At 47.0% G+C, this 23,452-nt stretch overlaps 1 protein-coding gene across 3 annotated transcripts; it reads left to right on the top strand.

Moving 5' to 3' along the window:
- Positions 1-1,141: 1,141 nt before the first annotated feature.
- MGST2 (microsomal glutathione S-transferase 2) lies at positions 1,142-23,242 on the top strand. 3 transcript variants are annotated; one of them, XM_055317034.1, is made up of 6 exons: positions 1,278-1,373; positions 1,802-1,836; positions 6,013-6,112; positions 18,436-18,506; positions 21,595-21,676; positions 22,107-23,242. In XM_055317034.1, exons 3-6 carry the CDS (start codon positions 6,099-6,101, stop codon positions 22,234-22,236), a joined length of 297 nt encoding a protein of 98 aa, XP_055173009.1. In that variant the 5' UTR covers positions 1,278-1,373; positions 1,802-1,836; positions 6,013-6,098; the 3' UTR covers positions 22,237-23,242. The 3 variants fall into 3 exon arrangements, with proteins under 3 accessions (XP_055173008.1, XP_055173007.1, XP_055173009.1); XM_055317032.1 differs by lacking the exon at positions 1,802-1,836 and having other exon boundaries at positions 1,153-1,373; XM_055317033.1 differs by lacking the exons at positions 1,802-1,836; positions 18,436-18,506; positions 21,595-21,676; positions 22,107-23,242 and adding an exon at positions 6,525-6,620 and having other exon boundaries at positions 1,142-1,373.
- Positions 23,243-23,452: the final 210 nt, after the last annotated feature.

Here is a 23,452-nt window from a genome sequence, read left to right on the forward strand (position 1 = left end):
AGAGGAGCCCCCAGCCACGGAGGGACCCGCACCCTACCCGGTGGCGTGGGGCATTCCTCTGACCGCCGATGACTGTTGTGCTGTGTTTCCTATAAACATCAACTTAAAATATCTCTCTATGGGGACCTGGGGTGGCTCAGTGGTTGAGTGTCTGCCTTTGGCTCAGGCCGTGAGCCTGGGGCCCTAGGATCGAGTCCCGCTTCGGGTTCCTGCAGGGAGCCTGCTTCTCCCTCTTGCCTAAGTCTCGGCTTCTCCCTCTCTCATGAGTAAATAAAATCCTTAAGAAAAGTATCGCTCCATTTCTTCCCCCAAGGGCCCTCTTCCTTCTCAAAACATAGGTTTCGGTTTATTCATTTTTTTTTTTGAATTTATGGTCACGCCTATGGGAGAGTCAAGGAGACAGTGAGACAGCATGATTCGCGGGTAGGCACAATGGGAATGTGCTGGGCCCGGGTTCAAATCCCCGGGCTCCTGGAGAATGAGGCTAGAACCCAGCTAACCCAGCATGAAGCCTCTGGGGATTAAGTAAACGCTCCCAACTCTCCCATGAGAAGGGGGCACAGGGTGGGCGAGGCCCCGCAGTCGGGCGAGAGGCTGGAGGGCCCGGAGGGTGGACGGGCGGGCGGGGTCGGGGGGCGGGCGGGATGCAGGTCCAGGCGGCCGCTGCGGAGGAGGCGGCCCGCGAGCGCTGCTGCTCCGCGGCTAACCCCGCCCGCGCCCCACGAGGCTTCCAGCAGGCTCGGGGCTGGGGCAAGGGGGGGCTCGGGGCGCGGGGGGACGCGGGGTTTGGGGGGTTTGGGGGGGCTCGGAGATGGGGGCTCGGGGCGCGGGGAGCCTTGGGGTTTGGGGGTTCGGGGCTGGGGGGGCTCGGGGTTCAGGGCTCGGGGCGCAGGGGGACTCGGGGTTTGGGGGGACTCAGGGGGGCTCGGGGCGCGGGGGGCCCGGGGATTGGGGGGCTCTGGGGGGCTCGGGGCTCAGGGGGACTCGGGGCGCGGGGGCCTCGGGGTTTGGGGGGGCCCGGGGCTTGGGGGGGCTCGGGGCTCGGGGGAGCTCGGGGTTCTGAGGGCCTCGGGGCTTGGGGGGCTCGGGAGGGCTCCGGGGGGCTCGGGGCGCGGGGGGCCCCGGGGTTGCGGGGCTCGGCCAGATGCGGATCCGGACGGGCAGCCCCGGAGCCACCCGCCCTGGGACTCCTGCTCCAGAGCAAAGGTCGCGGCGGCAGCTGGCTCCTCGGGCTCCCCGCCCTCCTCGGGCTGCCCGGTGCCAGGAAGTCCGCCCGCCACCGCCGTCGCCGTCGAGCCAGGACGGTCCGCGCAGGATGCCGGCGCGCTCGGTCCTGCTGGCTGCGGCTTCGGTCCTGTCCGCCTGTCAACAAAGTAGGGGCCGGTGCGCGTGCGCGTGTGTGTGTGTGCGGGGGGGGGGGGGGGGGTCTGGCCTGTGAGTTCCCCCGCCTGGTGCCCCGGCTCCGCGGGCCTCCGCTCTGGGGCCTCGGCTCTGGAACACTCCAGGGAGCGCTGCCCTCAGAGCGGAGGCCGAGGCCCCCAGGACGCAGGGACGCTGCCCGGTCTGTGGCACAACCCACGGCCCCCAGAGCCAACGAGCCTGACCAATGCACTAGCCCGGGGGGGGGGGGGGGGGGCTCAGGGGCTGCCTCGGCCCAGGGCGTGACCCCGGGCTCCCGGATCCAGTCCTGCAACGCGCTCCCTGCATGGGGCCTGCTTCTCCCTCTGCCTGGGTCTCTGCCTCTCTCTCTCTGTGTCTTTCGTGAATAAATTAGTAAAATCTTTTTTTTTTTTTTTTAAAGAAAGAAATGCACTGGCTAAGCTGAGGGGAGCGGCTGTAAGTAGGAAGTGGGAGTGTTCCAAGAGACCTTGCACCTGCCTGGACCGTGCTTGTGATTCCGTGAACCCTGATCTTTCAGTGAATGCTTCTTATTAAGGAAACCAGCTTGGGCAGGCAGGATCAGCAGGGTTTTTTTTTTGTTTTTTTTTTTTGTTTTTTTTTGATCAGCAGGTTTGGGGAAACTGGAGCTTCAGGTTGGGCGACCAATCCAAGTTTTAAAGCACCTCCCCCTGGGGGGTTGGCATGTGCGGTGCTCGCTGTGTCAAGGGCGTTCACTCCACGGGGGCACACTTGCCCAGTGCTCCTCACCTTATCCATGATGTCACCTTAACACGCTAGATGGGGGCAAAGGGCCTGGCCACCGGTGAGCAAGCCTCGGAGCCACCCATGCCTGGGTCGTTGTTGTTCTGAAGCAGCCGGGCGGGGGGTGGGGGAGGCCCAGGCCTGTGCCCACCATGGGCACCTGGCCTAAGCTGTGCTGTGAATCTACGAGAACACTGTACCGACAAAGACACATGTTCAGTGGTTGCACTCCCAGCCTTTTCTAGACTGGAGCAGGGTGTTTGCCGCCCACCAAAGCAGCACTCAGGTCTCCAGCACCCCGATGCTGACCCAGGGGCTCACAGCTGGGGCCCTCCTGGTGCCCCAGGGAGCACAGGAGCGGTTTGCACACCCCCGGGGTGCTCAGCAGGCTCTGCTTGCTGCGGGGATGCAGGGGACAGTGGGGACTGGCCAGAGGTCAGGTGGGGGTGGGCAGGGGTGGGTGGAGACGAGAGGAGATCCAGCCTGCCCTGCCATGGGTGATTCAACTCAGTCCATTTGATCTTATTATTTTTAAAAGATTTTATTTATTCCTGACAGAGAGAGAGAGAGAGAGAGAGAGAGAGAGAGAGAGAGAGACAGGCAGAGGGAGAAGCAGGCTCCATGCAGGGGAGCTGATGTGGGACTGGATCCCGGGACTCCAGGGTCATGCCCTGAGCCCAAAGCAGATGCTCCACTGCTGAGCCCCCCCACCCCCACCCCCACCAGGCATCCCCAACTGAGCCCATTTTAAAGATCTTCCCGGCTTTGTGCAGCGTCCCATGAAACACATAGAAAGGAGCCCCGAGAGCCGAACGAAATGTAGGACTTGTGCAGTGAGAAGCGGGCAGGGCAGGAAGCTGCCCGGGAAGGCGGCTGCTTGTGCAAAGGCCACCTGCTCGCAGGGGCTGCAGGGGGGTAGTGGGGAGGTGGGCTCTCTAGCGCCAAGCAGGTGGATGCAGATTGGCGGCCCTGAGACTCCCCTGGGGTGGGGGGAATGGTAATTAAGTGAGGTATTTAGTCTCGCTTTGGTGACATCGGCCTAGGGCCAATGACTCCGTTTGGGGCCTGTTGTCTCCTTTTTAACAGCGGTAGGCATGGAACATTTACTGATGGGGGGGGGGGGGAGACAGACAGAGAGAGAGAGAGAGAGAGAGAGGAGACATAAGTGGCATAACTCGTTGACACTGAGGACCAGAGTCGACTGCTTCGGCAGATGCCTGGGGTCTGTGGAGGGGCCACCGTGAACCACGGTAGGGGCAGGTCAGGTTGTGACCTGTATCTTGTATCTGTCCAGTTCGGCCACTTAGCCTGGCCTTCGATGTCCCCCTCAGACAGGGTTAGGCAGGACACTGGGTGAGGATGCCCCCAGGGGCCTGGCCCGGGGTTGGTGCCCTGCATGGTCAGTCCCCACCCTCGGCTGTTCCTGCATGGACAGAAGCTGCCGCCTCCCTGAGCGGTGCCCCCCCTTCCCTGGTGCAGGAGCCGAGTTGTGGCCGGGGAGACTGGGGGGCATGGGGGGTGGGGGGCCTTGGGTCACTCGCCCCGGCCCACACATGCCCCTCTGGACAAGTGAAGGAAAGGGGAAAGACAGGCCAAGCAAAAGCTGAATATGGCCAGGCAGTTTCTAGGCGACTGTGAAGGCGGGAAAGGAAACAGAGGCTCTCCAGGGAAGGTAAAGGAGCCCTTGCACCCTCATCACGGGGTCCCAGTGGTGGACACGGTGTGTCTGTGGCCCCTGACCCGGGAGATCCCTCCGGAGGAAATGCATCACACCCAGTGGGAAACTGGTTCTGAGACATTAGCAAGTAGGAAGCGGATCTGGAGGTACCGGAATAAGGGAGACCAGAATAGTGTGGAGGCAACTGGTAAGGAACTGAAACGGGCAGAAATCATCCGAAGGGAAATAATAGACCCCAGAGCTAATTATGGGGTAAGAGAAAAAGGGGGTGATAAGGACAGGAGGTGAGAACACCTGACCGAGGAGGCAAGCGTGGGTCTGAAATGCAATGAGGTTTTCCAGGCCTGGTCATCGGATGCGAGGGACTCCGGCGCTGGGCTCGGGAGGTCTGTGCAACAAACGTGGCCAATGACGGAGAACAAAGTCATAGTCGTTTTAAAGTAGGGAAACTGAGTCCGACGGGGAGGCATCATCCCCTAAAGTTTTCTTGTGACCGTCCCTCCTTGCTCTTGTCATCTCTAGGGAGCCGCGGGTCCGCTTTATGTCGCTGTGGGTTCATTTTTGAGACGTTTGTATAAGTGAAACTACGCAGCACTAGTCTCTCCTGATCTTGCTGCTTATTTATTTATTTATTTATTTTATTTATTTATTTATGATAGTCATACAGAGAGAGAGAGAGAGAGAGGCAGAGACACAGGCAGAGGGAGAAGCAGGCTCCATGCACCAGGAGCCCGACGTGGGATTCGATCCCGGGTCTCCAGGATCGCGCCCTGGGCCAAAGGCAGGCGCCAAACCGCTGCGCCACCCAGGGATCCCGATCTTGCTGCTTTTGCTCGACGTAATAGGCTTGAGGGTCACGCAGGTTGTTTCCTGCGTCAACAGTTCATTCCTTTATATGCTCTAATAGTATTCTATTGGATGGATATGTCGCAATACCATGATATGTTTACCCATTAACTGGTTGATCCACCCTAACCCATTGGTGTTAGGGTTCTCCAGAGAAGCAGAACCAATACGATAGACACACACTCTCTCTCTCACACACACACACAGAGGGATTTGTCTAAAAAATTGGTTCATGGCACTGTGGGGGCTAGCAACTCTGAAAATTTACAGGCTGGGCTGGAAGGCTGGCCAGTCTATCAAGAGTCGGTGTTGCAGCATTTTTTTTAAATTTTTTGATTTTTTATTATTTATTCATGAGAGACAGAGAGAGAGAGAGAGAGAGAGAGAGAGAGAGAGGCAGAGGGAGAAGCAGGCTCCATGCAGGAAGCCTGATGTGGGACTTGAACCCGGGTCTCCAGGATCATGCCCTGGGCCGAAGGCAGGCACCAAACCGCTGAGCCACCCAGGGATCCCCCGGTGTTGCAGCATTGAGCTTGAAGGCAGGGTGGAGTCCGGCTTCCATTCTCTTTGGGGGAACCGCAGTCTTTTCTCTTCAGGCCTTCAACTGATTGGATGAGGCCCACCCACACCAGGGAGGGTAATCTGCTTTGTACTCAGAGTCTGCTGATATAAATGTTAATCACATCCAATAAATATTTTCACAGAAACATCTAGACTGGCGTTTGACCAGACAGCTGGGTGCCATGGCCTAGCTTGTAGACACAATAAAATTAACCATTGCAGAGGCGTTCCTGATTTTTGGTTGTTATGAATAAAGCTGCTGTGTATGTTTGTGCAGACATTTTTGTGTGGACACATGATTTAATTTCTCTTGGAGAGATAACTAGGATTGGAGCGACTGGCTATGTGGTCTACGTATGTCTAACTAAAAAATCCTTTCTAGGTGGTTTCCTAAAGTGATTGTACCATCTTACATTCCACCAGAGTGCATGAGAATTCTGGCTGCCGTTATAGCCTTATTTCTCTTTTTTAGCTGATATGATTCGTCTTTTTAATCTTAAACGTTTTGCTAGGTATGTAGTGGTATCTAATTGTGCTTTACATTTGTGTTTTCCTGGGCAGCCCCAGTGGCGCAGCAGTTTGGCTGCGGTTTGATCCTGGAGACCTGAGATTGAGTCCCATGTCGGGCTCCCTGCATGGAGCCTGCTTCTCCCTCTCCCTCTCTCTCTCTATCTATGAATAAATGAATAAAATCTTAAAAAAAATAAATTTGTGTTTTCCTAATGAATAGTGATGTGCCACATTCTAATGCCACGTTCTAATTGTTAATCCCTCTATACTTGCAGGTTATTTTGCTTTACACGTAGGAAAGGCAAGATTAAAATACAAAGTTACGCCCCCGGCCGTTTCTGGGTCACCAGAGTTTGAGAGGATGTTCCGTGCACAGTAAGTAACGCTTCCCCCACCCTTGAGGGATCCAGGCCTCCCACGTATAGAGAACTCTGATCGGGAAAGACGCGCAGAGAATGTATCCCATTATAACAAACCACCCTTCACAGCCAAGCCCCTCGTCATGATGCCTGAAGCATCCAGAAAAGGCTGGGATCTTAAGAAAGACTGCTATCCACGACTAAGCATGGCAGTTTGGTTAACTGTACGCTGAGAGTTCAATAGCCTCCAGCCGGATTAGCTATGACATCAATTTTCCATCTTTATTTTTCCTTTCCACTTGAAACAGAGATGGGTCAGTGTTATCCTCTGTCCATGAACCATGTCCTAAAATCTCCAACCTGTAAGAATGAGAAAGCTTTCCATTTCACACATACGTATAGTGATTTTGATCATCTTGTCTTTTCAGATCCACACAGAATGTTCCACCATAAACACCATGAATTTGGCTGCTGCAGATGCTAGGGCTCCCTTTGTATTTCATCCCCCAAATAAGTGCTTTTAGAAACATTACATGTGTCACCATTTATGTGTCACTCAGTTCTTTTGTTAATACTTTGGGATTTTTCATCTATGAGTGACGTTGGCCCATAATTTTCCTTTCTTATATGATCTTTGTCTCACTCTGATATCAAGATTCTACTAGTCTCATTGAATGAGTTAGAGAATTATTTTCTGAGATAATTTTAATAAGATTGGGAGAGTGTGTTCCTTTAAAGTTGTTAGAATTTGTCTGTAAAATGATCTGAACTGATGTTTTCTTTGTGTAAAAAATTTTAAACTGTGGATTTTGATTTCTTTCGTGATAATTAGATTCTTCAGCTTTTTATTACATCTTGAGTCATTTTGGGCAAGTCATGATCCTTGAGCTGTAGCATTGTTCTCTTGTCCATCTCTCTGCTTCCACAAGAATCACATAGACTATTCCGTAGGCTTGAAAGTGTGGGATGAATACACTGGTATAGAAGGGAGAATTTTAAGAGGTGCATAAAGATGATTTTTGCAACAAAATTTTATTGAGGTAAGAACATGTAATAGGAGATATACCCTCTTAAAAAATTGGAATGTATAAAACATTATTGTTTGTAGAGGTGGTGCTGTACAGCACATCTCCAGAGCTTGATCTCTTCCTTGATTGAAACTTTATGCCCAGGATATGATTATCAGTAACATCGGACCATGTGGTGAGAAACTCATTTCCACTTTAATTGTCTTTGAATCTTCATGATTATGTCGAGTGGAAGGCATTGGTTTGGTGCCAGTATGTTCCACACTCCAGTATTTATTTTTTATTAGCATAACATATGTATATGGTCTGAAAGTAAAGTGAGATTACAAGCTCGAAAGCAACAAATAACTCTCCTTACTGCCAATCCATCTCCAGAGACAATCACTGGCACCCTTCTGACTACTACTTTTGGTATTTACTTCCATGTTTCTAACCATTATGATTTCACTGCTATTTATTAATTCATAAATTTTAGACATTATTGATTAGCTTCCTTTTATGGAATAAAGAATTTCAAGTCTCTCCACTTCCTCTTTTCCTTACCTCCACCTTCCAGTATAGTTACATCACTTTGTTGAGTTAAACCAATAACCAATGCTTATATTATTGTTATTACTTAAGTAATGTTCAAAGCTGAGTCAGATAGTATACTATGATTTCATCTTCCCGTGAATTTTTTGTTTTACCTGGGGTTAATGATTGCCTTTTTGTTTGTTTGTTTGCTTAGTTTCATCCTCAAATCTTTAACAGGACTGAAAATCTTGTCTTAATACATTCAAATACATTAATCTAGTAATACCATTGGTTTTTGTCTTGGATAATCTCTGCTTGAATCCTCCATCTTTCTGCTCCAATCTGGAGGATGCTTTTTAAATCTGCTATATGCTGTCATTTTGGGACTTCTCATCATCCTAGGAATTTTTTCTTTAATATTCTCCTGATTTGGATTGCCTGCTTTCCTATATTTTCTATTTCCTATCTATTGATTTTCTCTCATGTTGGTGGAACATACCCTGCAGAAGTTTCCTGAGAGAGGGTAAATAGTTGGTCAATTTTGAGACTTTATATTTCTATATATGCTTTTATTCTGCCTCACAGCTGATTGTAGGCTTGGTTAGACATGTATTTCTACGTTAAAAATCCTTACGCTCAGATTTTTGGAAATATTCTTTTGTTATTTTATAGTTTTCATTGATATGGTCATGATGTTCAATGCCATTCTAATTCCTGATTCTTTGGAAACTGTGGAAGCTTTAGGATCTTCCCCTCACCCCAATGTCCAAAGATAGTATGGTGCTGTACTTGTTTAGAGGCATCTGTCTTCACTATGCTGAACCTTAGATAAGGCTTTTTTATAGCCTGACAACTCATGTCTTTCTGTTCTAGAACTTTTAAAAAATAATCCTTTTCCCTGAATTACCTCTTCTCTGTTTTCTCTGTTCCTTTATTCTTAAAACCTATATTAGTTGTATATTGACCCCCAAATTGGTCATCTAGTTTTCTTTTATCTTTGTTTTTTCATCTTCTTGGACTGTTGTTCTTTCTGGGAAATTTCTTGAACTTCTGTTTACTAATCTTTAAAAGAATTCAGACATCAGTTTTAACTTCTAAGAATTAATTTTTATTCTTTGGTTGCTCTTTAGTTATTGCTGCTATCAAATTATTCCTTTTCTGTTTTATGGATGCAATTTATTCTCTTATATTTGAGGATTTTAATGATAATATATTTTTTGACTTCTTGTATCATTTCTGTTTTTTCCAAGTTCCTTCTGATTTGTCTGTTTTAGCTTTTGTCTTTCACTTTTATTTATTATTTTCCCATTAAATATTTATTGAGCACCTCTGTATAGCCAGTGCTCTTCCAGCAGTTTGGGATATATCAGTGAAAAATTAGACAAAGATCCTTGCCCTCTTGAAGTTTACCTTATAGAAATATTAGGTATAGAAGACAGAAAGTAAATAGATAACATCCTAAGAAAATACTATATTATGAGAGAGGTGGTAAGGGTTAAGGAATAAAAGAAAAAGGAGAACATTGTAAGGAGCTTTTTGGGGTGGGTTACTGGGGGGTAAGTTGGGGCAGGTTACTATTTAGGGTGGTCAGTGTAGATGCCACTGAGAAGGTGACACTTGAGCAAAGGCTTGAAGCAGGTAGAGTTAGCCATGCAAACATGCAGAGTAAACACTCTGGAGGCGAAAGGAATAATTATTGCAAAGACCCCAAGTGGGAATGTGCCTGGTGGGTTAGCAAAGAGGTCAGCCTGGCTGAAAGGACCTGACAGGAAGTGGCGGGAGGTAAAGTCAGAAAGGTAACGGATGGATCACGTAAGGCCTTAAAGGCTGTTGTAAGGACTTTGGCTTTTCTGTGAGTCAAACAGAAAGGCATTATAAGCTTTTGAGCAGAGGAATACACGATCCTATGTTCTAAAATGATCATTTGGTCTGCTTTGCTGAGAACAGTCTATATGGAGGCATTAGTCGAAGCAGAGAATTCGGGTTAGGAGGCTACCTTAAACCAGGGAGGTGGGAGAAATGGTCAGATTCTGGATATGTTTGGAGAGTAGAGCCAAGCGAATTTCCTGGAGTGTGAGAAGCATCAAGAACGACCTCAGGGTTTTGGCCCGAGCATCCCAAGAGACAACAGAGAGAGAAGGCAACAGGAGAAGCAGTTTGGGGGGGAAGACCAGGAGGTTCCTTGTGACATGTGTCTGAGACGTGACTTACGGTACAGCTAAGGAGGGGCTGTAAGCATGGTCGTTCACCAGCTACTCAGATCATTTCCTCTTTCCTTGTAAACTACGCAGTACATTGTTTATGTATCTGAGTGGAGAGACCCAGGCAGGTGGACATATGAATCTGCATTTCAGCAGAGAGATCTAAGCTGGAAATATAAATTCAAGAGTCATTGGCACACAAAGATAATTTAGAACCATGAGAGTGGACAAAATCTTTAAAAAAAATTTTTTTTAAGAATTCTTTAAGGGAGTGGGTGTAGGTAAAGGAGAGAAGAGGGGCAAAGACTGACCCAGCCTTAGAAGTCAAGAAGATAAGGGTCCAGCAAAGAGACCTGTGCAAAGGAGATCTTAGAAGCTTTACTCAAATGTCAAGTGGTTCTTGATTGGCTGTCTGTGCAAATTTAATAAAGAGCATCAGCAAATGAATTGGAAGCTCTGTGTGCATGGGTGGGGCTTACTGAGTGGGCAGCTTCCCGAGAGGGTGATTGATCAGCAGCAGCTTTCTTTCGGAGAGCCCCAAATGCCAGTATCTGTAGGTTATCTTTCTGGGACCATTTGTTTCTCTAAGGAAACCCCATAAGCCCCCTGTGGGGGCAGGCAAGTATGGGATGAAGGAGGAGGATGGGTGGGTATACTAGGTCTCACTTCTAGAAACCAGACAGTGTGGTGGGTGAGGGAAGGAAGGTTCTTCTACTATACAGTATGTGGGTTAGCTCAGGTTTCAGCACAGAATTTTATCCCTACCCTCCATTGCTCCTGGACTCCCCTGAGATTCTCTGTCTTGGGTTCTCTAGACAATAGACCTCTGAGTGCTGTCCATCTTCAGAAATTTGCTGATACCTCTCTTCCTCTGCCATGTCTGCTCCCACTCTTTGTTCTTGATGACTTTATATCTACTTTTTCCCCTTTCCTGGCATTTTAGTGAGGCTCTAGGAGGAAGAAGAAATAAACATGGGTTCAATCTGTCACATTTTGCAGGGAGTCCTCGTGATGTGTTCTCAACACCTCTTGAACATCCATTCTCCTGTTTGACAGAGGGAGGGTCTCATGCGCCGAGCCTTTAGCAATCAGCAGCATCTCATGAGAACTTGGCAAATTTTGTTCTCATGGGATTTATACTTATCCTTTATTTAGAAAGTGATATTCTTTTTCTACTCATAAAATTTCATTCTCCGTAATTTAAGTAAAAAAATATAATTGATTTATAGAAAAATAGTAAGATGCTATATGGAGACGCTAAAATTTTGACACTGATATATTAATGCTGGAAGTCTGGGAGATGCTGTACTATTTATAAAAATAATCACAGGAGGAAATTCCACATCTTCTCACCTTATCTTCCGTCATCTGAGAACTTTCCATTGGGGAAGGTTGGGCTTCCAGCCTATGCAATCCTTGGGCCGCTTCTGGTTTGTTCTTATACTTTCTACAAATTTGATTTTTTTCAAGTTATTGCTGTCTTTCTTCTCCGTCTCTTTTTAAAAAAGATTTATTTATTTATTCATTTGAGAGAGATTGAGTACGGGGAGGAGGGGTTGGAGGGGAGGCATAGCAGAGGGAGAAGAGGAGGGAGGGGGAAAGAATCCCAAGCAGACTCCATGCTGAGAGCGGAGACTGTTGTGGGGCTCGATCTCACGATCCTGAGATGAAGACCTAAGCTGAAACCACGAGTCAGACACTCAACCTTAAATGAGCCACCGAGGTGCCCCTCTCCCTTCTCGTATACAGCCGAACACCGATTTGAAATATTTCTCTTAAGTTGCTGTTTTAAAAAAAAATGTATACAAACCTAATATCCTTGTTAGAAGTGTTTTGTTTGTTGTGTTTGATTAATAATGGTAGAAGAGAGAGGGATCAAAAAATAATGGCCAATAATCAGGGCAGAGGGAGTGAGGAGTCACAAAACATCTTCCAGGGCACGGTAGTTTAGTAATTGTCCTGGGTTCTCTCTGAAGGGTGAGTGGGGATGGTCCTACTCACTTCCCTGAATTCCTTCTTAGATGTTCCATAGCACTAGCCCAGATCTTTGCCTTGGGCTATAAGGTTTAGGTAAATTAGGCCAATTCAGATTGAATTCATTGCTAGTGAAGCTATTTTGACCTTACCAGAGGCAGTTAAGGCAGCATCCCCTGGGATACCCGGGTCATTCCAAAGCCTACTCGGCTATTCTTGTCTTCAAGGGTAGGCTCTGTTGAACTCTGCAAGTCCCTGAGAGGAAATGACTTTTTTTCCTGACTCTCCTAGACCAAAGCATTGAGTCCTTCAGCTTCCCTTGAAGGTCTTATGACCTTGGCTATATCAGAAATGCTGTCTTTTCCCTACTCTTTTTCTCCCCCCCCACTGCTTTGCCCTAAGTATGGCCAAGAAGCGTGGTGTTAGGACTGATCCTATCTCTAAGTGGGAACCGACATCTACCAATCACTTCTTAGGTCCCTCTGACCACCACGGAAGTACCTATTTCCTGTCTCAAGCTCACCTCAGGTTGGATATTCATTTGCCAAGCCAAGGTGATTATTATGGCACCCACTTTACCCATGTTACCAGCCCAGGGCCTCTTCCCCATTCAGGTCCTCTTCCCTTCCTACAGGGAGGGCCTGAGAGAGGACTCTCTAGAGTTTTGCAGTCTTTTGCCAGAATACAATTTAAACTTGTGAACAAAGTAAGTGTAGTTTCAACAAGGGCCATTCCTTCATGTTATTGCTAAGCTTAGAAATTTCTATCTAGTCTAATTTGGGTACCTTGATTCCTTTAGATTGAAGGCTTTTATAAATCTAAAAAGTAGATCCAAGTAATACCTTGATCTTGTTGCAATTTAAGTATATTCCCTCTGATTCTGTTCTCACCAGAAGAGAAGAATAGCTGCTAATGACCCCACTCTTTTATACAGTTGGGGACCATTATTAAGTACCTTTCATCTTCTGTATTTTGAGGCTAGGTAGTAATAATTCTTCAGCCCCCCCCCCCGCATTAAAAAATCTTGGTGGTTCTCTTTAGACTAAGATTTTTCATATTATTTCTAAACCTGAAGCCTAGAAATATGTGTAGTGTCCCAACGATGGTTTTGTTAGAGCTGGGTAAGAAGAAGAATTTCCTCTTACTTAGTTCTTTGAGCACCCCTACTTGCTTAATATTGAATTATTCAGTTCCTGTTCCAGAATCAGCCTGTCACAAGTAAGCCCAATTATTATGAATCTGAGTACTCTTGAGAAATATTACCCTCTTCTTACTCAACGATAGCTGTATTATTATTATTATTATTATTATTATTTTTTTTGCTATTTCACTTACTTTTTATAGTCATTTTGAATTCAAATCCTGAAATTTAGAGGTTAAAACTAGTGGCTCTAATGTATGTCTAAAAACTATGGAGAAGGGAAAATTCACAATTCAGGAATTCTGCAACACTGAGCTTCTAAGTGATATGGGTCACCTACTTCTGTAGTAAGTACAAATAAGTTAAATAAAATAGAGTGGACATATCCCCATTTTTCTGACAAGTGCATCCGTCTTAAAATCAGCTGAAAGCCTAAGATGTACTTACCCACTGAGTTAGAAAGGGCTGGAGGTCCCTGAGGAGAGAGAATGACTCTGAATGATGAGCTCTTCAAACTGTAGCATCCTCCTGCACAAACCATCTGTATCGGTCAGCTCAGCTGCTGTAACAAAACACCACAGACTGAGTGGCTTAAACAACTGACATTTGTTTGCTCACACTTCTGGAGGCTGGAAGATCACGATCTTGATCTGAGATCAAGGTTCTGGCTGCTTGGATTTCTGATGAGGGCTCTCTTCTTTTGGCTTGCAGATGGCCGCCTTCTTGGTACATCCTCACTTGTCCTTTCCTTGGTGTGTGCACGCCAGGACAGAGAAGGGGGTGGGCAGAGTGAGGCTGGTGGGTGTCAAAGGACTCTCTGGTGTCTCTTCTTATAGGGATACCAATCCCATTAGATCAGAGTCCCACCCTTCTGACCTCTTTTACCTTAATTGCTTTCTCACTCCACATACAGCCATACTGGAGGTTAGGCCTTCAACATATGAAAATTGTTTAAAAAAGATTTTTATTTATTTATTCATGAGAGACACACAGAGAGAGGCAGAGACACAGGCAGAGGGAGAAGCAGGCTCCTCGAGGGGAGCCCGATGTGAGACCCAATCCTGGGACTCTGGGATCATGCCCTGAGCTGAAGCCAGATGCTCAACCACTGAGCCACTCAGGCGTCCCTCAACATATGAATTTTGAGGGCCACCCACAGTCAGTCATGCCACCACCAAATAGCTCTGTTACACGAGCTGGGCAAGTCTCAGGTGGTGGGGGGATGAGAAGCGGCAGCAACGTGGATGAGGTGCAAGCCTCCCTCCCTTATCTGCTCATCCCGTTGCTTATCAGCAGCATCCCTGAATTGGGGGTTTGACTCCTGCCCTCCTGACATCACAGGCAACTGCTCTCTGGTGTTCCCACACAAGGGTCGCTTGACAAGGAGCAATTTAGATAGTTACAAATCTATATAGAAAGATTAACTTCCACGGCTTTCATCGCCGAGCCTTTTCTGAACATATTAACCTGTTGCTCTGACCCTCAGCCAGTGTAAATAATTGAAAAGACTCTCCAGGGTTAAAAGCCAGCAGACTGAGGCGGGGTCATCTGTTAATAGAGCAAAGCTACTCAGGGCGGTGTGCAGCCCCCTGCTTCCCAACGAGCCACCAAGGAGCAAACGAAAACTTGAGAGAGGAAAACCTAAGAAGCCTCCTTTAGCTCACCTTGTCTGTTTTTACTTTTTTATTTTTTTGTTTTTATTTTTTTAACCATGTTACACCATTCGAAATTCACTCTAGCTAATCGGGTTTTTCCATCTGGTACCTGGTTCAGATTTTTCTCTGAACAGGATTGCTGCACACAGTTTCCTGTGGTGTGTTTATTAGAGCTCCTCCAAAGAGCAGAGCTATTCAGAAGTGTTTGAGGTCAGAGGTGTCCCAAGTGACGTGTGCATGCTGAGGGTGCGCTGAGGAATCTGCTGGGAGGGTGAGGAGATTTTGGAGCTTCTTTTTATATTTGCTCTTAAAATCTCTTCCTTTAATTTCTATTTTGTGTGTTTTACGATGTATATGATATTCTCTTCCAGTTTGTATTAGCGGCGCTAATGAATCAACCCCATGTTCCCAGTGGCTTAACACAGTGCAAGGTTACATCCTGTTCACACAGGACCCCACATGGGTGTTCCTGGTTGAGTGGCCTTCCATGTGGCCATGTAGAGGCCTATGCTCCGTCCATCTAAGGGGTCTGTCCCCATCCATGTCCTCAGAGCTCTCTCCCCTCAACCAATGTATGTGTGGGGTGGGGAGGAGGGACCTTGGCACATCAGCTCCTTAATCATGTGGCTCAGAAGCGACAGGATTTACTTTCTCTTTCCATTGGCAAGAAATAGCCCCACCCGAATCCTGGGAGGCCAGGAATCTAGTCCCTGGCTGGGCCGCTACCCCACAGCGCCAACTTCACACCATCTTTGTGCTCAGCTAGCCGCTTCGGCTACACACAATAGGAAGTGTGTTGCTGTTGTTGTTCTTAATGAGGTTATGCAACCATCAGAACTATACACATTTGGAGACTAGTGGTTTAGGAGCTGCTAAATTTGGCTGTCAGGCCAAAACTTGATCCTTTTTTCCAAAATGAGGTGAACTTAGCAGCATAGTTAATGAGGAAGACAGGATCAGTCGGTACTTAGTTCGGGACTGCCCTCACTCCTGCCAGCCCTCAGGCCCGAGGGGGACACTGCCATGGCCCCACCGCCGGGCTCCCTTGGAACTGGGGATGACCCATGAGACATTTCAGCAGCTTTAATTACTCCATCTCCGTAGGCTCCTTTAGGTCATCCTTTATGGTGACCGGCTCTTTCCAGTTGGCCCTGGGCTTTCCTGGTCTTAGTACTCAAAGTTCCATGTGCCAGGAAACCCTCAGCTCCAGGCAGACCAAGACAAGTTATCTGGGACCGTCCTGGTTATAAAATTGAAAGAGTCCCATGTTCTGAAATCCTGCTCAGTCCAGGGTGATCGGTCCCCCGACTGTCTTTCTAGCAGATTCTGTTATTTGCCCCTGGGTAGAATTCAAGGCATGTCGTAACATCTGCCTATAGCAAAGGAAAAGCTGCTCCCTAATCATTTTATGGGAAACTTCAATATCAAAAGAGCACAGGAAAAAAAAAAAAGAGCACAGGATTATTGAGCAAAGAGGTCTCTAACCGCGGTGTGGACATGCAGGAAAGGGGACAGTCCCTCGGGGGTCATAAGCAGCTCTACACTCTCTTCCCACACGAAGGGAAATGGGCACAGCCACTGCCAGCTGTTTCCTGTTGCATTTGGAGACTTTTCCCGAGGATCGCCTATAGTACGAGGACAGGCTGTATCTGCCTCCGTGTCCAAAAGAGACTAGAAATTATTTTCATTGTAGTTTTCTCGTTGATGTAATTAGTCGTTGAGAGGACTGTTAAAGAACAGATCTTCAGAGCCTGGTCCCCTTGAGTTAAACAACGTTCACTCGCTGTGAACAGTCCTGGGGCACGTCCAGGCACGGACCATTTAGCTGTGGCTGCAGAAAGACCCGGTCGCAGGCCAGAAGGGGTGAAGAGGCTGTAAGGAACTTGTAGAATGGGATGCGAGGTATTTCAAGGCCAAGCAATCATGGTATTCTCAGCAGGCAACCAGGAGAAGACCATCTGCGGACAGCTGGCCCCGGGCTGGCCATCGGAGGGGTATGCCCAGGCTCCGAGAGATGATGTTAAGTGGACAAAACCTCATTTCGGAGGGCCTAGGTCAGCAAAAGTGGGGCCAGAAGAAAAGTATAATGAGCACAGCTAAGACCTGAGGTCAGGGTGCGGCCAGCGATGGCCAGCTGCTTCGAGGGGACAAAGGGACTCATTTCTTGGGAGCCGAACTGCCCCAATATTCCAGGCTCTGCCCTCAGGGAGCACAAACGCAATGATGTTCACACCCTTGCTTGAATCTCAATGGCTTCTAACCACCTCTGCTCACACCCAGGACCTCAGCAACCCACCCCCCTTCCTTCCTGGGGCCCCACTGATTATGCACCTGGAAGCAGCCCCTTCCGGCTAGCATTTCAAGGGAGGGAATGTGCAGCTGTCCTACTAGAGTCCTCCCCCAAATCCTGTGGATGCAAGCCCCATTAGCTTTGGGAGCTAGGTTCTCGGGAGCCCAGCCCTCAACTGGAAATCTTAAGAGCTGGAGTGCTATGCGTGGTCCTCAGGGAGAAGCTGGAAGTTGAGGACTCCTGCCTGACGGTGTGATGCTGTGCCAGGGGGAGAGAGAGTGACCTTCAGTGTGGTGGTTTTCTCCTTGCCTAAACTGTAGGAGTCACTCAGCTGGTTTGAGATTTCTTTCGGAGGGAACTGCTCTGTGTGTGGTTGTAGAATCAGTGTCTCCATGGGAGGAGGAAGTTCAGGAGCCTACCTGTGTCGCCATCGTGGTGGCAAAAAGCAAAACAGAACAACTTTTTAATTTTTTTATTTTTATTTTTATTTATTTATTATTATTATTATTATTATTATTTTCTTTTTAAATTTTTTAATTAAGAAAAGAAAGCCACTCATGGTGACCTCGACTAGAAGATACAGCTCTTCAAGAACCAGTATCAACTATTTCTGGGCCAACTGCCTCGTAACCTTAAGTTAATCAAGCTTTAAGGAAGAATGTGGAATCATTTCTGATTCTATGCACTATGCGGCTTCCGCCAGGATCAGCTCGAGACCTCATTACAAGTTACATTAAGGTTCTTTCCGGTTGTAATATTGTCAGCAAGGAGCACAGCCAACCTAACCAAGACCACTTAGGGGTGTAGCATGGGAGGGATGAATATAATTCGTCTTTTTTCCCTTTGCTAGGTGCAGATGAATTACAGTTCCCAGAGAACGATTCCATTTTGCTTAAAATAGAATCAAATTTTCCGTCCAAGTCTTCTATGAATAGAGGCAATTTGACTTGCTGTTAGGACAGAGCTTTGGAATCTGGTGGGGACCTAGTACCTTTGATTCTCTGCAAGGCATCACTCAGCTTGTGCTCTCAGGACTTAGTTTTTTCCTCCATAAAACGGGGATGAAAAAATACTCGTTTACTTCTGGAGATTTTAGGGGAATCACCTAAAACCATTTTTTTTTTAACCGCTGAGGAACTCAAGTGGAAGGCAATGAATATGTAAGAATTTTGGGGAAGAAAGCCTATTAATATAAACCGTGTTCCTTTCTGGGTTCTTTAGAGAAGACATGCAAGGCATTTTAGGGTTAGAATCAGGGCCATCTCAAGATCTGTGTTTTGGAAAAGAGCTTGAATTCATTCCTACCACCACTGGCGGCTCACGTGGAAGAGAGTGATTCTTGGCCCTGATCTAGGTTGAAACAATTTTTGAGTCTTATCTTGGAAGACTCCTTCGACATGAAAAGACACTAAGTTTTTATGTAATTCTTATATTATTTTTATAAGAAGAGGTTGGGCATTTGCCTCCAGATGAAAGCATACTACTTTGGTGTATAGTTTTCTCATAAAATAACCCGTGTCTTTATTTTTTCCTGCAGACAAAACTGTGTGGAGTTTTACCCCATATTTCTGGTTGCATTGTGGATGGCTGGATGGTATTTCAATCAAGGTAATTTATTTATTTTTATTCTTTTTTTTTAAAGATTTTATTTATTTATTCATGAGAGAGAGAGAGAGAGAGAGAGAGAGAGAGAGAGAGAGAGAGGCAGAGACACAGGCAGAGGGAGAAGCAGGCTCCATGCAGGGAACTTGATGTGGGACTTGATCCTGGGTCTCCAGGATCATGCTCTGGGCTGAAGGTGGTGCTAAACCACTGAGCCACCCGGGCTGCCCAATCAAGGTAATTTAAAAATACGGTCCACTCTGTTCTAATAATGACTGTGGTTCTTAGAACCCTGAAAGAACAGATGTGCAGCCATACATGTACTGATCCCAGAAATTGTTTTAAACGAAATTATCCATGGGTGCCTGGGTGGCTAAGTGGTTAAGCAACTGCCTTTGGCTCAGGTCATGATCCCAGGGTCCTGGGATCGAGTCCTGCATCAGGCTCCCTGCATGGAGCCTGCTTCTCCCTCTGCCTGTGTCTCTGCCTCTCTCTTTCTCTGTCTCTCATGAATGAATGAATAAAATCTTAAAAAAAAATCTATGTTTGTGTGCATCAAAGAGTACTGCTCCGCAGGTAAGCTAACTTTGGCTTCACTTCAATTTAATTCAGTAATCAAACAAAAAACAAAAAAAACCAAAAACTTGGAACAAACTGTATGCTGGGCCTTCCTGGATGGAAATGACATGAGCTCTGTCTTCAAATCTGATACCTTCGTTCTGGTTTATCTGCAACAATTCACTCTAATTATCACAGCTGTTATTTATTGAACATTCATTATGTGCCAGGTCATGTTTTAGATTTTGTTTTAAAGATTTATTTATTTATGATAGACATAGAGAGAGAGAGGCAGAGACACAGGAGGAGGGAGAAGCAGGCTCCATGCAGGGAGCCTGACGCGGGACTCGATCCCGGGACTCCAGGACTGCGCCCTGGGCCAAAGGCAGGCACCAAACCACTGAGCCACCCAGGGATCCCCATGTTTTAGATTTTTGAACCTCTCCACCATATCGGGTATATAAGACTAAAAACCTTCTTATGAGGTAGGTTCTATAATTAATGCGTACTTTACAGGGGAGGAAAGTAAATCACGGGGTAAGTCATTTGTCCACCTTAACTTTCTTGAGTGTAGGAGAAAATTGGCTCTCAAGTACAGGCAGGGTCTGTAAGCGTCTTCCCAATAACACACGCACCTTCTCTTGAGTTTGCAACTCTGTAGGCCTCTACCTTCTGTTTGGCTGGGGATATCCTCGGTGAGCGGAAGGCGTCCCCCCTTCTTCAACAGGGGGGCGGAGCAGCCCCAGCTACCCTAGTTGGACAAATTCAGTCTCTCTTGCTTTCTGACTTACCTCACCTCTGACGACTGGTTGCTACGATTTCAATAAACCCCAGTCCTGCTGCTTTCAAAGGCAGCCCCATCCTTGTCTTCGTGTAATTTTTACTGTCAACTGAGGGATCTCAGATGAAATGTCCTTCAGAGAGAGACTGCCTAACTCTAGTCCAGCTCATGTTTTTGTTCCCTGAGGGCATGAACGGAGACTGTTGTTCCTTGTCAGGCGAGGCGGCCTTTTACAGCTAATCAGAAAAGTGCCTTTGAGGATGGGGCTCCGGCTCTGCTATTTGACCCTCTGGATTTCACTGTGATGGGCTGAATAAGGCGGCTCCAACCGTCAGAAAAGGATTTTTTGTCATAATTTTCCATTCTTTCCCATGAAAAATTAAGTTACCTGTTAATTGGCCTGAAGAGGTCTCATTGGCTTCGTGGGAGTTAAGCCATTAGACGGGGTGTTTCGAACGTGCACCCTGCTCAGGATCTCAGGAAGGGGTTTTGTTTTTTTACGTTTTTTTTTCTATATTTATTTATTTGGGAGAGTGAGAGCAAGCAAATAGGGGAAGGAGCCCAGGGAAAGAGATAAGTCATTAGACGTGCTGAGTGTGGAGTTCAATATGGGGCTCGACCTTGTGACCTTGAGATCATGGCCTGAGCCGAAACCAAGAGCTGGTTGCTTAACCGACTGAGCCACCCAGATGCCCCTAGAAAGTCTTCTTATGCCCCTGCTTGCCAGACACCTTCAGGGGCAAACACTATTCTGGTCTTTTTCATCACAGTTTAGTTTTGCCCGTTCTAGAACTTTACATAGTTGGAATCATACAGTATGTACTCTTGGGCAACGCCGTATTCACTCAGCAAGATGTTGAGACTCACCATGTTGTTGCAAGTGCCCATGTCTTTTCATTGCCGAGCGCTGTCCTGTAGGATGATTATCTCAGTTTGGTCATCCACTCTCCTGTTGGTAGGTTTGCGGGCTCTTTCCATTTTTCCCATTATGAATAAAGCTGCAATGGACGTTCTGTACAAGTCTTATTATGGACTCATGCTTTCATTTCTTTTGGGTAAATAGGTAGGCATGGGATTGCCGGGTCAAAAGTATGCTTAGCTCCATCAGAAACTACCAGAACTTTTCCCCGAGTGGCTGTACTATTTTGCATTCCCCCTAATAACATATGGGCATTCCAACACTGCCAAAATTTTGTGTTGTTGGTCTGTCTAAATTTTAGCCATTGCAGGGGGTATGCAGTGGTGTCATCTCGTTGTGGTCTTTTTTTTTTTTTTAAAGATTTTATTTATTTATTTACAACAGACACGGAGAGAGAGAGAGAGAGAGAGAGAGAGAGAGAGAGAGAGAGAGAGAGAGACAGGCAGAGGGAGAAGCAGGCTCCATGCAGGAATCCTGACATGGGACTCGATCCTGGGTCTCCAGGATCACACCCCGGGCTGAAGGCGGTGCTAAGTCACTGGGCCACCGGGGCTGCCCTCATCGTGGTCTTAAGATGCAGTTTGCCAATACTGACTGCAGTTAAATAATGTTGAAAAAACTCTCGTGTGCTTATGGGTCCATTGCTCATCTTTCTGCATTAATTATCTATTCAAATATTTTGCCCATTAAAAGAATTAAGTTGTTTTCTTTTCACGATTGAATTGTTGGAGCTGTTTGGGTATTCAGGACACGTGCATGTTCTGCAAGCATTTTCTGTTTTCATGCATTTTGAGAGCCCGCCATCATATTCCGTGTCTTCTCTATTTTCTCTCTAGTTTTTGCTACTTGTCTCGGTCTGGTGTACATATACGCTCGTCACCAGTATTTCTGGGGATATTCAGAAGCAGCTAAGAAAAGGTAAGGAGAACCTACAAATTGGGTGTTTAGGCAAAGAGTAGCAGGATGGAGTCTGACTTAGGTGTGTGCATGTTCCCGAAGGCCGCGATGGCATGAGTGGCCTGTGTGCCATGCACAGCCAGGTGTGAGACGGGAGCCTCAAGTGCAAACTATGCCCTGGTTGTGCGCTCATGGCCGCCATACTTTAAATTCTTGCAAGAATTGTGCACTATCTCCAAAAAGTTGCAAAGCAAACGATCCTGCCCAGTCTTGATTATCCTTTGAATGTTCAAAGGAGTCAATTAACCTCTGTGGCTAGGCATCCTCTTCAACTTATGTGATGAATCAAGATTTCCAAATGGCAAAAGCATAGAGGTCCAGCCTATCTCAGGACACCTCCCTTCGTCCCTGCAGCTGGTTATCACCTCTCTGCCACATGTCTGTCCTGCAGGATCACCGGTTTCCGGCTGAGTCTGGGGTGTCTGGCCTTGCTGACAGTCCTGGGAGCCCTGGGGATTGCAAACAGCTTTCTGGATGAATACCTGGACCTCAATGTCGTCAAGAAACTGAGACACTTCTAATGTTCCCCCTCCCTTTGCCCAAAGGCTTGCAGAAGCTATTTCCACTCTGAAGGTTATATGGGGTCACTTGATAAATTTTTAAAAAGAAAAGTCTTTACTTTGTTTTTCTTGAAATGGCTTTGTAGGAACATACCCTGTAGAGAAGACATTTCTTGCTTAAGAATTAAAGTCGGCTATGAGGGGATGGAGCCGTACCCTCAGTGGAAGTGCACAGAGCCCTGGATTTGAAGTGCATGCTGAAGTCATGATTGCTTAGGTGGGGAATAAGTGAGCTGGGCTTCCTGTGGGACCACCATGGTCACCCGCCCCTAAGACCACTTCTCCCCTGACGGATGCTAATAAGGAGCCAAGCTCACTTTATTGGTGGTAGGAAAGCAACAGATGGCTGCGTGTGGGGGAAGTCAGGCAGATGTGTGGAGTAGCCAGAGAAGAGCCATCGACTAATAGCACAAAACGAATCTGGAATAGCACAAAACGAATCTGGTTGCGGAATGTTCTTGATAAAGAAAAAAGGAAAAGCAAAAAAAAAAAAAGCCTATCATTTTTTTCTTTTTCTTTTTTTAAGGCCTATCATTTTTAAGGAACCATCCAGAAACTATGTGTAGTGAATGTCCTCGCCCCTGGCCAGGGGAAGGCAGGTCATGGTCCCAGCTGGAGCGAGGATGCTGGCCATCCAGTGTCACATGGGACTTGGGGCCCGCAGCTGTTGTGACACAGAGATGCAGTCACTGTGTGGCACGGTGCAAATGACCCTTCTTTACTTTCCTCATCTGTAAAGTGGGAATGAGTTCACCTCACAGTCTTCAGGGACTTTAGGAAATTGGGAATTATGAGCACATAGGAAACATTTTAACATCAGGAAAAGGGCTCTTTGTCAATTCTTCTAAAGCAATGTGGACAGCCTTGAAGCTGTTGCGGGCATCTTCAAGACGCTGTCTATTGGGACTTTTCTTTTTTTGTGTGGCTACAGAGGAAGTTTTAAAGACGATGAATAACAGAAAATGAAATAAAGGCATTTAAAAACTAGTGTCTCCAGAATAGGGGGGAAGATAGGACAAGCCCTTGCCTCCCAAAGAGCAGTGCTAAATATTCCAAATGCCCTGAGAACATCGTGGTCTGGGAATGGGGATATCAGGTTCCCCTATTCACTGGCTGTTTGCCTGGCATAAGGCACCTTATCAATGGGGGGGGGGTGTAGTGAAGAAGTGAAGACCAG

Source organism: Nyctereutes procyonoides, unplaced genomic scaffold (assembly GCF_905146905.1).
Source record: "Nyctereutes procyonoides isolate TBG_1078 unplaced genomic scaffold, NYPRO_anot_genome, whole genome shotgun sequence".
NCBI lineage: Eukaryota > Metazoa > Chordata > Mammalia > Carnivora > Canidae > Nyctereutes > Nyctereutes procyonoides.

Coding starts and splice junctions, on each gene's coding strand:
- MGST2 (XM_055317032.1), top strand. CDS start 1,316: ATGCCGGCGCGCTCGGTCCTGCTGGCTGCGGCTTCGGTCCTGTCCGCC. Junction 1,374..6,012: donor CCTGTCCGCCTGTCAACAAA/GTAGGGGCCGGT, acceptor CTATACTTGCAG/GTTATTTTGCTTTACACGTA. Junction 6,113..18,435: donor GAGAGGATGTTCCGTGCACA/GTAAGTAACGCT, acceptor TTTTTCCTGCAG/ACAAAACTGTGTGGAGTTTT.